Source organism: Phyllostomus hastatus, unplaced genomic scaffold (assembly GCF_019186645.2).
Source record: "Phyllostomus hastatus isolate PE091 unplaced genomic scaffold, TTU_PhHast_1.1 phas_contig_86, whole genome shotgun sequence".
In the NCBI taxonomy this organism is placed as follows: domain Eukaryota; kingdom Metazoa; phylum Chordata; class Mammalia; order Chiroptera; family Phyllostomidae; genus Phyllostomus; species Phyllostomus hastatus.
In genome coordinates this window covers 91578835-91592533 of record NW_025333977.1, presented here as the reverse complement: position 1 = coordinate 91592533, position 13699 = coordinate 91578835, and the positions used below count along the sequence as shown (strand labels likewise).

At 43.0% G+C, this 13699-nt stretch overlaps 1 protein-coding gene across 19 annotated transcripts in view; it reads right to left on the bottom strand.

Moving 5' to 3' along the window:
• KALRN (kalirin RhoGEF kinase) overlaps positions 1 to 13699 on the bottom strand; it is a 698826-nt gene that overhangs the window by 466308 nt on the left and 218819 nt on the right. For all 19 annotated transcript variants that reach the window (XM_045851423.1, XM_045851424.1, XM_045851434.1 and 16 more), the window contains exon 3: positions 8378 to 8492. In XM_045851423.1, the coding sequence (XP_045707379.1) occupies positions 8378 to 8492 (115 nt within the window). The remainder of the gene's footprint in view (positions 1 to 8377; positions 8493 to 13699) is intronic.

The following is a 13699-nucleotide window of genomic DNA, read 5'->3' as shown; positions in this document are numbered from 1 at the left end:
ACAAATTAAAAAACCGTTTTGTTTTGTTTTTAAGATTTTATTTATTTATTTTTAGAGAGGGAAGGGAGGGAGAAAGAGAGAGAGAGAGAAACATCAATGTGAGCCTGCTGGGGGCCGTGGCCTGAAACCCAGGCATATGCCCTGACTGGGAATCAAACCTGCGATGCTTTGGTTCGCAGCCTGTGCTCAATCCACTGAGCCACACCAGCCAGGGCTAAAAAAACTGTTTTAACTGTCTTGATAGGTATATTGCATCAAATGGAGAGTACTTTGAAGTTTAAAATGTAAGAATAAATACACAATTTTTTATAAATAAATTCTGCTTTGGGGGGTCCCCCTCAAATATTCATTAAATAAGTACTTACTATGAGCCTGCTAGGTGTCACTGACCTTACTGACTCTAATCCTAACCTTAACCATCACCCTAACCCTGACTTTGACAAAGCAGTGCTAGGGACAACAAGGCACGAGTGACAAAACAAGGGCCCTACTTTCAAGCAAAGCAAAGGGAAGAAAATGCCATTTGCCACGGGCCTCTTCTGTGTGCCAAGTTCTGAACTAGATGTGTTTTACAGGTCTTGTCATGTATCCTCATTACCACTGGCTTTGGTGGGAGCTTCACAGAAGTTTGTCAGCAAGCACGCACAGCTCTCCCCCTGGGGTGAATTCTGGGGTTCATTCTTTGTGGGGTGGAATCCCCTGCATAATTTCCAAGGGTCAGTATTTTTCCTCAAGCCCCCTCCTTCCTTCTCTGCTAGTCCACTGTTTCACTCCCACAGTTCCACTCCCTCCAAAGGGTCACATTGAAGACGCATGTGAATGAGAAACAATAACCCCTCTGCATCAGGAATCCGTTTGTACAATGCTGGGCCCTTGATTTATCACCTAAGTCATTTACTGGTTCCTGGAATTACCCGGGCTGCTTCTCACAGTTGCTTAATGACTACATGGTTTCCGCCTCTGATTGTCTAGGTTATTGTTCTCCAGGGAATCACAAATGCTTAGCTCTGCATCTGAAACATGATGGCTGGCTTTCCCTGAACCCCCCACAGAGGTGCCTTTCATAGGGTTTCCAGGAGCCCCTCTAGCCCCTCAGCCCCATCAAAACTGTGCTGGCACAGACCTGTATAGTCCAGCAATGGCATGGTTCAAGGAAGTGAACCAGCTTCAAAATGTGGATCAGCTGATGGCTAAGTAATGCCAGAATTAAGCTTCTGATGTCAGAGCTGTGCAGATGATAGAACCAGGCAGGTGTCTGAGGAAGAGAAACACCCAGGCTGAAGGAACTGAACAGACAACCATCTCTAGAATACAATAGAGACCCCCCACCACCAATTTTAGGTTTTGAATTCAAGGTCCCTGCTACTGACAGTCTTTTACTCATCTCTTTGAATAGTTTCCATGGTCTTAAGTGCTTTGGCTTTTCCACCACATTTCTTGGTGTAATTTGGTCATGAAAGCATACTTAACTATCGTCCCCAGGTAAACATATATGAGCAGTATTGACTTGTATAAAACTGAATGCAAACGACTAAAGGAGCAAGCCCAGGATTCCCACAGCACCTCCACCGTCCTGCACATCCACGGTCACCATTGCTGCCTTGGCCAGCCAAAGCCCAGATTTGAGGCAATTGCCACCTGCATTTCCCATCTGCATCAACCTTCACACTTAGAATGCTGAGAGAGCCTTAGGGAAAGCAGGTTTGATGCACAGGTGACCACTGCCCACCATCATTACATCTGCCTGACCCCTCATCTCCTTACAACCTTCTTTCATTGTCCTGTTCTAATCCAGTCTTTAGCTCATCCTTCAGATCTACCTTCCTACTGTCCCCTGCACTCCATTACTACTGGCTCCTCTGCTCTGGCCTCCTCATCGTGTCAGTGTGTAAAAAGCTCAGGTTCTAGTGCCAGACCATCTGGCTCCAAATTTCTGGCTGTATATCCATTGATAAATTGCCTAAATTCTCTGAGACTAGTTTCCTCATATGTAAAATGGGAATAATAACGCTCATTTCAAAGTGCTGTGAGAATTAAGTTAATGCATGCAATATACTTATCACAGTACAATAATGTAGGTTAAAGAAAATAGTAATGACGTACTAGATCAGTTCCAGAAGTAGGAAGCATTAAGCGCTTTTTTTCCCCACTCCAAATTGTCTGAAGATTCATCCATGTTGTTGCGTAACACTTCAAAAAAATCACCGAGAACTACACATGACACAATACCATTTTTATAAAGCTCAAAAACAAGCAAAACTAAACAATATACTGTTTACACAAACATGTGGTAAACTATAGCAAAAAAATAAAAGAAAGGTAAATACAAAACTCAGAATAGCAGATATTTTGGGGGGATGGAAAGGGGCCTGAGGTGGGAAGGAGTCACAGGTAGCTTGAAGAGCAGAGGTGATATTCTGCTCCTAAAGTTGGGGGTGGGATCTCAGGTGTTCATTTTATTATTACACTTCATAACTTACATATACATCTCCTCCCTCATATACAGTAAACACTGCAATATATTTATGAGTGTACATACAATAATAATAATTGTTGTTATTGTTAAACAGACTGCAGGAGGCAGACAAGCAAGTACTGAGTGCCTGGGTGCTACAAAGAGATTGCTAGATGAGTTCTTCACAACACACCTGTGAGATGGACATACTTTACAAAAATTAAAAGAACACTGGACTAAAAAATATTGAGTAACATGACCAAGGTCTCACCCTGTGCCAAATACCTTCTATTTGTCCCTCCAAACCCATTCTCCATCTTCTCCCCTCTACTTGATGCCCTGGGAGGCTGACCCTCACAGACTCAGTCACTTGGATTCACTTGCATTCAGTCAGTGACAGACAGTGAAAGGCAGTCAGAGAATGGGTCAGTGAAGTGAGAGTATCAGTCCCCATCACAGAATCACCATGAGTAGCTGCACCTCTCTACCAAAGGCCACAACACCTGTCAGCTCCCTCTCTGGATTCTAGGCACCACTCCTCACGTAGTTCCATCAGGCCCAGAAGCAGTACTGTCTCCCCTCTCTGCTGTTTCCAGACTTGGGATAACTTGGTAATTCAAACTTTGTTGATTCCCTGGTTCCCTGACTGCATCACTGTAGACTGCCCCTTCATTAAACTCTTCTGCGATTACTCAGGTTGAATGGCCACGTGTTTCCTGACTAGGAAGAGGTGGCACTGTGGTCTGAACCCCCATGTTTTTAGTCCATCTTAACATGCCTCTTTTCCCTTTGCTGTGAGGGTGTGTACAGCTCCAAGAAGAGGATCGCTAACAACAGTAGTTCCTGTTGTGATTTATGTTCCTGAACAGCAAAGTAGAACACTATTTGCTCTTTGGGGCTTGTGTTCTACACAACAATGGGGACATTTAACTGATACTGCTCAGAAATTTGTATAGGATGTAGGAACTGTAATAGAAATGATAAACCCTCTGTATATAAGCAGCAAAATAAATTAAAAACAGATATTAAAAGGTATAGGTTTTAGGCCAGTGTTCTCATTGGTCCTGTTTTCTGAACTTCCCATCACTATTTCCTTCATCCTCCTTTAACTGATGATCCCAGAGCAAAGGTCAGGACACCAGCAACACATCTCAACAGGTCCTTGTAACAAACATAACACATTCAGTGAGGACAGGCTGGATAGCTTGGGCTCTTTCATGCTGAATATAGTGGAAGAAACCCTTATAGTTTTTACCTCCTCACCCTTTAACTGTCTTTCTGGCTCTTTCTGCTTATTTATACTTCTCTGGTGATTCTGCACAAAGATAGTGCTCGCTCTAAGCCCAGTTTATCTTTGGCTAAAGTCAGAAGAAAAAGTAAATGCTACTAAATAATTAACTGTGAATATTGGCACCTTGGTTTGATTGGCTTTGTGGAATATCCCATCTTAATTGCTCATTATCTTTCTTCACCAATATGACACCTGCATTCCTTGCTGGAACACTTAGTATCTCAGCCATGTTGTTAAGAGCAGCATTAAGTGGCAGGTACATCAAGGAGCTAACAGTTGGTGCCCTTAGGAGCAGCAGAAAGATGATCATGACAAAGCAAGATAACAATGATGATGAAAAGGAGGAATTCAGTGCAATAAAACTAACCCAGAATTTCTTTATTAGATACTTAGAAATTTCTATTTCAAGTATATGGTCAACTCCCAATAACCACTGTGGGTGGATTATCCAAACCGACGAGCTCTGCCAGGCCAACTGTTTACCCTTCAGCTAGATTTTCCACCCTGTGTCTTAATTTCTAGGGACATTCATCAGCTACTATATCAGTATTTTCTTTCCATTTCTTTTCATGTGCAAGCAACCCCAAGCAGAGAGTAAGCCAGAAAAACAAAAAAGCTAGGAAGTGTAGGATTAATGACAGTCAGAAAAGATAACATGAAAACTCACCAAGATTCCTATCCAGGCCCCAGTTCATCATGGGCATTTGATAAATATTTGTTGAACTGAGTGAAAAGAGTTGTTAGGAAGTTGAATTAGAAGACTGTTAAGGCATCTTCCTATCCTGGTACTCTATAATTCCTCAACACAAAATTATGGAAAGTTTGAAGAAGACCCAGTATATGCTCAAATTTATCAGGAACAAGAAAGGGAAGTTGGAAATGACTCAGCTCAGGCTGAGACAGCTCACAAGGGAATAACTAAGATTGATCCAAACTGTCATGCCTAGGATGATCCCTCATCCCACGAGATGCCCCAAAATTCCCACCCAGAGTCCAAGGGGACTAGAAAGCAGTTTTCTTAGGATTTAAAATGTAGACAAGATCTGAAGTAAAATTCTAGGCCTTAACTTACTTAGAGCCTGAGAAAGGGAGTGTATGTTAGTGGAGTAGTAATATTCTGCTTTGAGGTCCTAGATGATATGCTGTATGTTTTTTCCAGTGTTACAGAAACACACAATGCAGGGCAGGAAAACTTCTTAGAAACGACCTAATCCAACCTCCAGCCCAGTGGAGGAATTCTCCTTACAGCATTCCTAACAGAAAGTCACCCAGCCTCTAGTGAGGACAGCAAGCTCACTGTCTCCAGAGGCAGTAGCATTGCTGCTGGACAGCTCCCGCATGGGCAGGTCCTCTCTTCACTTCAGAGTCCTGATCTTTAACTTCTACCCACTGAGACCATGCCTCTTCCCTGCTCTTTGGGGCACCTCTCCTGCCTCTTCCATTTTTCACTTCTCCCAGAAAACGTCCTTCAATCCTTCAACTGCAGAGCTCAGTGCTGCAGAGTTGAATGCAGTAGTCCACACATGGCCTGGCTTTCACAGAGGATAGTGGGACTATGTTTTTCCTATTTATTTTTAAATTATCACCACCATCTGTTTAATCATCTATTCTAGAATGGTGCCCCAAAATGGCCACCAAAATATCTGGTTCCTTAGAGCTCTGGATCCTCTTTCATTACTTACTGGTCCTTATTTGCTTGTCTTCTGCTGGCTGGTTCATCTCCTACGCTACCAGAACAGTCATATATTATACTGCTTTACAACCACTCACCTGGCACTGGGTAGGGGAATACCCTGGTTTTCCCTAACTTTCTCAAAATATCTCTTCCTTCCCACCATGGATCCTCAATCTGCCTGGCATATACAGATGCCAAATTAAAGAATGAATAAATATATGAATAAATGAAAGTCAAATGTTGCCTACTGGTGATTACACCAGTCTGTAGAGCACATTCCACCATCACAGGGTCCTGTTTTCTCAGTCTTCTGGGCCATGACCCAGCATAGATCATTTCTTCCCAGAAGTAGCATCCACCTAATCTAGCTATTCATTTGCACAGTTTCCTTTCTTTCCTAAAGCTACGGCTAAGGAGAAAAGTTGCAAACACTATCTGACTTACTCGGTTCTTCAGTTTCCCTCCCCATACTTCACTGTCTTTACAACAGTTCTGTTCCAGATTCTGTTTCCAACAGTTGTCACATGTGAACTTGTAGCCAGCAGAATTAGGAAGTCACGAGGTGGGCACGACTCGTTGGTAAGCTCTGCAGCCTGCCACACACTCACACTCCTGGCGAACACGAGCCCCTGCAGGAGGGAGGCAGCAAGCATCTCAGAACAATTCTCCCCACCGAAAGTGGCCACAGGACTCTTGTCTCCCACCTGCTGGAACCTGTGAAGAACCTTCTCTGTTCTCACAAGATACAACACTTGTGACTACCCTGTGGGAAGCGGAGAGCCTCCAACTAGCACATTACTTCCGTGAGAATGTGCTGTTTCTCCTTTTTTATGCCCTTCCTCTCAGTCCCTCTTGGGTTTCATCCCCTTTACCCAACAGAAGACTTTTCCTGATCTTTAATTTCTTCCAATCTGCTTTATTCCATCTCTGCTTAACAAGTCAGAATAAAGAAAAGTGTTCTTCCAACTCTTTTCCCTTCCATTCTAAAGAAAAGATGAGCATGCATTAGCTGCAAAGATGTGATAAACATACTAGAAAGAAAAAAAATGTACCCTTTGGATCCCCAGGGATCCCAATTTCTTCTGGCTCTAAAAGAGCTGAGAGTCCATTATGGGTCCCCATGAAAACTTTTCTTGTAAATTGATTTAGAAAATGCCTGTTTTTATGCCTGTTAGTGTACTAGGGAAAGGGGCTTTTAAAACTGCTTAGTCCCTAGATGGCTAAATTGCTCAATTATCTAGATCAATCATGGGTTATTTAGTTCGTCTCCTTACACCCAAGACAGATAGGAACATTTCTTCTGAATAAAGACCTATACAAAAAAGTCTTGCATTCTCTTTTTCAGTTCAAAAAGCCTTATGTACAAAGTTGAGAAGTTCTTTGAATATTATCCAAATTCCTTTTGTTGGAGCTTAAGATCCTTTGTCTTTTTTCTGGTCCCCAGTGGATATCATAAAGAAAAAAAAATAGACATTATTTGATATCTATTTGTTCACAGCCTTCTGTTTGGAGCTTTTCAGGGCTCCTCATTCTATTTAACATCCTTCCAAGCATTTGATGACTGCTCTTAAATCCCCCTTATCACCTGCCTACCACCATCCACCAACCCCTATACATCTGTCTCCCCTGTAACTTCCAAATGTAGTGCTTGCCTCACCCGGCACTGGCTTCAAGAACTTAATCAGCACATTCAAGAATTATCCAGGTTGTCCAGCAAAGTGAGTCCTGAATATACAGCTGCTCTCCATAATCTATTATTACTCCTATAGAATGCACAGACATAAAGATGAAGATTCTGAAAGCCCCAGGAACTACTTCTTATTTGCCACAACAAACACTTGCCAGGCCCCAGCCCCATTAAGAGGCAGAAAACAGAGCTCTCACCTCTACCAGGATGGGGAGAGCCCTGGGGCATCAGTCAGGAGGGTTGAGTTCTGAGCCAAACTCTGTCACTGCCACCCAATTAGCAACTCTCTTCCCATACCGACCCTGTTTCCTAAGCAGGCCACGACACGTATTTGCCTAGATCACTTTTCAGTGCTCTCACATTCTGTGATTCTCGGATTAGGCAAAGGCTTCTTCTTTCTCCCCTTAAAAGATTATATACATATTTCCTGTCGTTGGTATGTCTACCTCCACCGAACTCTATGGCCAGCATCATGTAGGAACACTCAGAAACCAGTGTTTCTCAACCTTTTTATTTTATTATCATCACCTCTTATCCACAAAAGACTTTTCTATATTTTTTTCCTTAATCATCCACACACTGAAATTTTAATACTACAAACATCCTATATTTCTGTTTATATACTATAGCACACTATTTATATACTATATATCTGTTTATATACCATATGTAGAGCTATGATTAATCCATAAAAGAGCAAGTTTTTGTTTTGTTTTGTTTTGTTTCTTTTGCTGCCCCGAAGAACCAGTTGCCATCCCCTTAGCTGGCATTGTTACCTCCATTGAACATAACCTAGACTGAGCTGCAGGTTGCCTCTTGAATGATAGAAGTAGTGTTATTTGACCCAAACTCTACAAGCCACAAACATATTCACAAGCCACAGGTTTTAAAAATAATCCATTACACAAGCCAGGGTGTAATCAGTCAGAGTTCCCATTTCCCCAAAGTATAGAGCAGCTCCCCAGGCCTCAACCCCAGGCCACACTCATCAGTTCCAGGCTCTCTCCTGGTCCTCTCAGCTGGGACCTTCACCTTCACCCACAGTTCCCTCTTCCAGCTCCCACTCCATTCATATGAATCCTGGAAGTAACAACGGGAATGATGGGAATGAGGTGAACAATGGCTGATCATATTCCAGGAATAATTAGAATCCACTACAAGGGCAGAAACAACCCTGGCCTCTGGCATCAATGGAGACTCATTCTAACTCCCCTGCATCAGCCCAGATCCCCTCCCCCATTCCCTGCAGGACATGCCCCTTAACCTTACCTTGGCACACTGGCCAAATAGGTCACGAGTTTCCGTAGGTCTTCCTGTCTTATTCTGTCATGATTGCTGCGAGCAGGGAAGGTCAGGATGGGTCCACCTCGTTTATCACGGCCCCCTGCAGGGAGGGAGAGAAATGAGTATAAGAAAACCAGTCAGAAAGTGTACTGCAGAGGAAAAAGAATTCCATCTAAGTGCTAGATGAAACAGGCAGGAATATGGTGCCCAGAGAAATCTGGTCACTGCTTAAGACAGGGACAGGGGGTTCTGAATGCAGATAACATGGGTGACCTTGGGCAAGTCTTTTGATTTCTTTGATGCCTCATCTGCAAAATGCAAAAGAAAATAAAAATGGTTACATTACTGGGTTGCTGCAAAGATGTATGATGACACATGGGGAAGCACCTTGAAAAGTAGGCTCTTCACAAATGTAAAATGATAATGAAGGTAGTATTCTTTTTTTAATCCTCACTCAAAGATATGCTTATTGACTTTAAAGAGAAAGGAAGGGAGAAAAGGAGAGAAACATCAATCAGTTGCCTCCTGTATTATGCCTCAACCAGGAACTGAATCCACAACATTTTAGCATAAGAAACAACACTCCAACTAACTGACCCACCCAGCCAGGGCTGATATAACTATTATTAATGAGAAAACAAGCCATCGTAAGTGCTATGGTCTTTGTAAATTTAACCTCCAATTCATTTCTCTTTGCATGGCTCTGTGACATGGGAGTACTCAGGATTAACTGACTACCATGGGGAGAAGCCTTAAGGGCATCTTTGCTGGGAGGTCCTTACATTCATATAAAAGATGTTAAGTGTTTTATTTTTTATTATATTTTATTGATTATGCTGTTACAGTTGTCCCAATTTTCAACCCTCTGCCTCTCTCCACCCTGCACTCCCACTCTCTCAGGCAATCCCCACTCCATTGTCCATGACCATGAGTCATGTATGTATGTTCTTTGGTTACTTGTTTCCTATGCTCTACTTTACATACCTATGAATATTCTGTAACTACCAATTTGTACTTCTTAATCCCCTCACATTTTTGCTCATCCTCCTGACCTCCATCCCATCTGGCAACCATTCTCTGTATCTGTGATTCTGTTTCTGTTCTGCTTGTTTATTTTGTTTTGTTTTTTTTGATTCAATTGTTGATAGATATGTATTTATTGCCATTTTATTGTTCATGTTTTTGATCTTCCTCTTCTTCTTCTTAAAGAAGACCTCTTAATATTTCATATAATACCGGTTTGGTCACAATGAATTCCTTTAGCTTTTTCTTGTCTGGGAAGTTCTTTATCTGTCCTTCTATTCTAAATGATAGCTTTGCAGGGTAATCTTGGTTGTAGGTCCTTGCTTTTTCATAACTTTGAATATTTCTTGCTAATCCCTTCTAGCCTGCAAAGTTTCTTTTGAGAAATCAGCTGATGGTCTTATGGGGTATCCTTTGTAGGTAACTAACTGCTTTTTTCTTATTGTTTTCAAGAGTCTCTCTATTTCTTTAACCTTTGACATTTTAATTGTGATGTGTCTTGGTGCGGGCCTCTTTGGGTTCATCTTGTTTGGGACTCTCTGTGCTTCCTGAACTTGTATGTCTATTTCCTTCATCAAGTTAAGAAAGTTTTTTGTCATGATTTTTTCAAATAAGTTTCCAACTTCTTGCTCTCTCTCCTCTCTTTCCAGTAACCCTATGGTGTGACTGTTAGTATGCTTAAAGTTGCCCCAGAGGCTCTATACAGTATCCCCATTTTTTAAAAAAAATGTTTCTTCTTGCTGCTCTGATTGGTTGTTTGGGGTTTTTTTTTGTTTTGCTTTGTTTTGCTTTGTTTTGATTTTTGTTTTTTGCTTCCTTATGTTCGAAATCGATGATTTGATTCCCTGAAAATTTTTCTTTGTTTTAATTAGTGTATCCTTCATTTCTGACTGGATCTTTTTTATGCTGTTGAGTTCCTCACTAAGTTCCTTGAGCATCCTTATAACTAGTGTTTTGAACTCAGCATCTAGTAGCTTGCTTGTCTCCATTTTGTTTACTTCTTCTTCTGGAGTTTTTATGTGTCCTTTCATTCGGGCCATGTTTCTTTGTCTCTTCATTGTATTACATAGAGCTGCTACATCTCACAGGCTTGGTAGAGTGGACTAATGTAGTAGGTGTCCTGTACAATCCAGAGGCACAGCCTTCCCTATAACCCAAACTAGGTATTTCAGGTATGCCCACCATGTGGGCTGTGTATACCCTTCTGTTATAGTTGATTCTTTATTGCTGTTGGCATGTCCATGGTAAGCCACCACCTGTGTTCTTTCCAGGGTCACACAGTATAAACTACAAAGTGATCTGCAGATGGCTGCTACTTATGCTGGGCTTGGAGGTGCTCAGGCGAGGTCAAGCTGTGAACCAAAGCCAGCTGCTGCTAGTGTCAGGCCTGGGGAAACTTAGCAAGAGGTGCAGGCTTGCTGAAGCCAGATGTTGCTTGTTTGAGAGAATTTAAGAAAATCTAAAGCATGGGCCAAGACAAGACATTCATATGGAAAAGTCACTGGAAACACCTTGGGTGGGTCCAAAAGGTGGGTAGGTCTGGGTCTCAGGGAATCACCGATGTGGGGCAAACAGTGTGACCCAGGTTGATGGTATCTCAGATATGGCACCCACCTGTCCGCTCTGTAGCTCTGTTGGGGGAGAGCTCAGAAAAGGAACAGCGGCCTCTGCCAGCATGTCTCTCTGGGAGAAAACTGTCCCCCAGCTCTCATCCTGATGCCATACAATTGAGTTCCTCCCTGTATGTCTCTGGTGCCTTTCAATCTGCTGCCCCCACACTGGAGCTCAGAGGGAGTGAATCTGAGTAAGTTTATGCATGGGCCCTTTAAGAGGAATTTTCAGGGAATCCAGCAGCTTCTGTCTTCCACAGTCTCAATCCCTGCTGAGTTTACAGCTACAAGTTATGGCAACTTCTCTTCTGGAACTCTGGGCTAGGAACCTCATGTGGGGCTGGTACCCCTTATTCCCAAGATATCCCTCCCGATTTTTATCTGCCACACGTGGGTGTGGGACCATCCCTTGCCACATTTCCACACTTCCTTCCAGTCTTGATGTGGCTTCTTCTTTAATTCTGTAGTTGTAGAACTTCCATTCAGCTCGATTTCTGACCATTGTGAATAATGGTTGTTCTATAGTTTTGTTGTAATTTTTATTTTGATGTGGTTGTGAAAGGAGGCCAGCTTTGTTTACTTGTGCCACCATCTTGACTGGAAGTATTGAGTCTGTTGTTTAATGCAGGGGTCCCTCAACCCCCAGGCCATGAGGGTTAAACAACAGAAACTGTACTGGACCATGGCCTGTTAGGAACTAGGCCACATATCAGAAGGCAAGCAAGTGAAGTTTCATATGTATTTACATCTGCGTCCCATCATTGGCATTACCACCTGAGTGCCACCTCCTATCCTACCCTACTCCCCTGCCCTCCTTGTCCATGGAAAAATCGTCTTCCATGAAACTGGTCCCTGGTGTCAAAAAGATTGGGGACTGCTGGCTTAACATGTAGGTTGCTGGGGTTGGCCCTCAAGGGCTCCCATTTAGTAGATCTTGGTTAGAGCCTCAGAATCAGCACTCCAAGCAGTCTGCAGATCAAACTTTGAGAAATATCAACCTCCAAAATAATGGAGGACAATTCTCCAAAGGCTGGATGACATAAAAGAGGGTGTTTATCCTTCCTTGCCCCATAGGCCTTCAGAAACCTACCTCCAATTGATGCCACTCCACACTAAGTGTTTTCTGCACAGCCAAGGATCCACCCCTGCCTGCCTGCCTGAGATGTGACCTGTATTATAGCTCCTGCTGGAGGAGCACATGAATCTTTATCAACAATAAGGATACTCAAGGTCTTAATCACTACAAATGCATTGTACACACTATGATTACAAATATTTTCTAAATATCACATTTTAAAATGCTGGAAGGAGTACACTAAAATGCTGAGCATTGCTGTTATTAGAAGTCTGGGATTTAACATGACTGCTTTTTCTTTCCTCTTTTTCCCAAACTTCTTACTCATTAATGGGTCCTATGATTAGGAAGCAGGGCCAAGTTTCTCAGGAGAATTAGATGGGGATGAAGCCGAGGTGCAATAGCCATGACCTTACAGGCACTGACTACGACACAAAGAAAACCCATGTTGTAATCACAGACTCCCCATATCCCACATGCTCACTGGGCAGCCATCTCACATCCTCCAGAGTGGGGACCACAAGAAAATCTGATGCAAGAGGGAGGGAAGGTTGGCATTGTCATCCTCAATGCTCGAAAAGAAGCTTAAAGCTTAGCCGTTGGAAAAAGGATCTCATCCAGGGAAAGGTAGATAGAGCCTCCAAGAAACCGAACTCAGGTGTGAGTTCGTGAATAATGTTTCCGTGTAATTGTAGGGTCTTGAAGTCACACAGACAGAGGGGAGGATCAACAAATAAAACCAAATCCATTCCAGAATACCTGAAGAGGAAATAAGGAGGCTACAAGGAGAAAAGGATCAAACAAGATCAGGGCCACTGAGAGACTTGCTCTGATGAAAAAAATGTTTCAGCACTACCACACTCCCCCACTTTCCCCGCAGCCCCACTCCAGGGCAGACTTGTGTAGATACACCACAGAGTTGACTCCAGGCCCCTAGCTACAGACTTTCCATACCATGGACACTGGTTCTTTGAACAAATAACCATTCTCAACTTAACACCTTGGAAATTGCCCCCATCTCCCAACTGCCTTCCACTTAAAGAAAAGGAAGCAGAAGAATTGAAGGGAAGGCTTCCTGAGGGCTGGGAGGTTCTCTCATACTCTTGATCTTTCCCTCCAGCCTTACCTCACCCTAATGATTTTCACTCAGGTGCTTTTAATCACAGCTGTTGCCTTTCTTGCTGACTTTCCATGAGCACTTGAAGAGTAGAGCCATGGGAACAAGGGGAGCCAAGGCTCATCTGATTGGCAAAGGCTAACTAAGGAGTTCTGAAAGCTGTTGACAGTGTCCTTCCTGAGCCAGAACCCGTTCTGTCCTTGATGACAGAATTTTCACAAAATCATGGCTGGGGAAGGCAGCAGATGGCAAGGGAGAAGGAGTGAGGGGAGAAAGCCTGCTCAATTCCCTCCCTTCAGGAAATATGTACAGGGAGTCAAGAGGGGACAGCGGGATTAGGCCCAATATTTTTCACAAAGGAGAAGACCTTACAATATTGCAGGAAGAAGAGGAGGAACAAGCATAGAGGAAGAGAATCATTATTCTAGAAAGAGTGGGGCAAGGATGGGATAAGGCCTCAGAGAATGTACAAGGGGAGGTGT